The sequence below is a fragment of the Crocuta crocuta genome, unplaced genomic scaffold (genome assembly GCF_008692635.1).
Source record: "Crocuta crocuta isolate KB4526 unplaced genomic scaffold, BGI_CrCroc_1.0 C28028081, whole genome shotgun sequence".
Taxonomy (NCBI): Eukaryota; Metazoa; Chordata; class Mammalia; order Carnivora; family Hyaenidae; genus Crocuta; species Crocuta crocuta.
In genome coordinates this window covers 1-783 of record NW_027548011.1, presented here as the reverse complement: position 1 = coordinate 783, position 783 = coordinate 1, and the positions used below count along the sequence as shown (strand labels likewise).

Genomic DNA, 783 nt, shown 5'->3' with positions numbered 1-783 from the left:
TGAGCAGGGGAGGGTCAGTGAGAGAGGGAGTCACAGCATCTGAAATAGGATCCCCTGCCTGGCCAATAAGAGTGTGGTCCTCAATTTAGCAAGAGTAACTTTCACCCCATGATGTGGTGATGGGTTAAGGCTGGATCTTCAACAGCACCCACTGCAGGTTCTTTGAATGAAAACACAAGTGTGTGTTCATCAGAAGGGTCTTGGGCAGATTCAGTTCCATTCTGTTTGAGATAGCCATTTAAGAGGCCAGGGTGTCCAGGAGAACCTGTGTGTTTCCGTTCCTCATGAAGAGGGACATGAATGAGAGCAGCATTTGGGCACCCAGCAATTCCCCTGCCAAGACTGGCTTTTCAGACAAACCCGTCACCAGTTTCAAAACCTGAAGCTCAGCACATCCACTTCCCTCTGCTATCAAAGGAAACTTCAAGTCTGAAACGGACTTGGCAAGCATGTTATTAATAATGGTCATGCTTATTAATAAATTTAATCCGGCCTGCTGCAGAAATGACTTGCAGCAATGTGACACAGTTTCCCGACACACTTCATTGATGTACATCTTAATCTGGCCCTGATTTTCAATACTTGCATTCAAGTTATCCAGAGCACATAAAGCTTTCTCCTTAATAGCAGGGTCGGGAGTGGGGATCGTGTTTCCAACAATGCAGAGGCTGGCCAAATGACTATTGATATCGTGGCTAAATGAAAAACTGGCATCCTTGGGCTGAGCAAACCACATTTTCCCCTGAATGGAACGACACTTGGAGAGGTCACGAACACAACTGA

At 46.2% G+C, this 783-nt stretch overlaps 1 protein-coding gene across 1 annotated transcript; it reads right to left on the bottom strand.

Annotated features, from left to right (window-relative positions):
• Positions 1-6: 6 nt before the first annotated feature.
• ARMCX6 (armadillo repeat containing X-linked 6) lies at positions 7-778 on the bottom strand (the record flags this gene model as incomplete). Its single annotated transcript, XM_077749012.1, has 1 exon — positions 7-778. A coding segment is annotated over one exon (540 nt), but the record flags the coding sequence as incomplete, so codon positions are not given.
• Between the last annotated feature and the right edge of the window lie 5 nt (positions 779-783).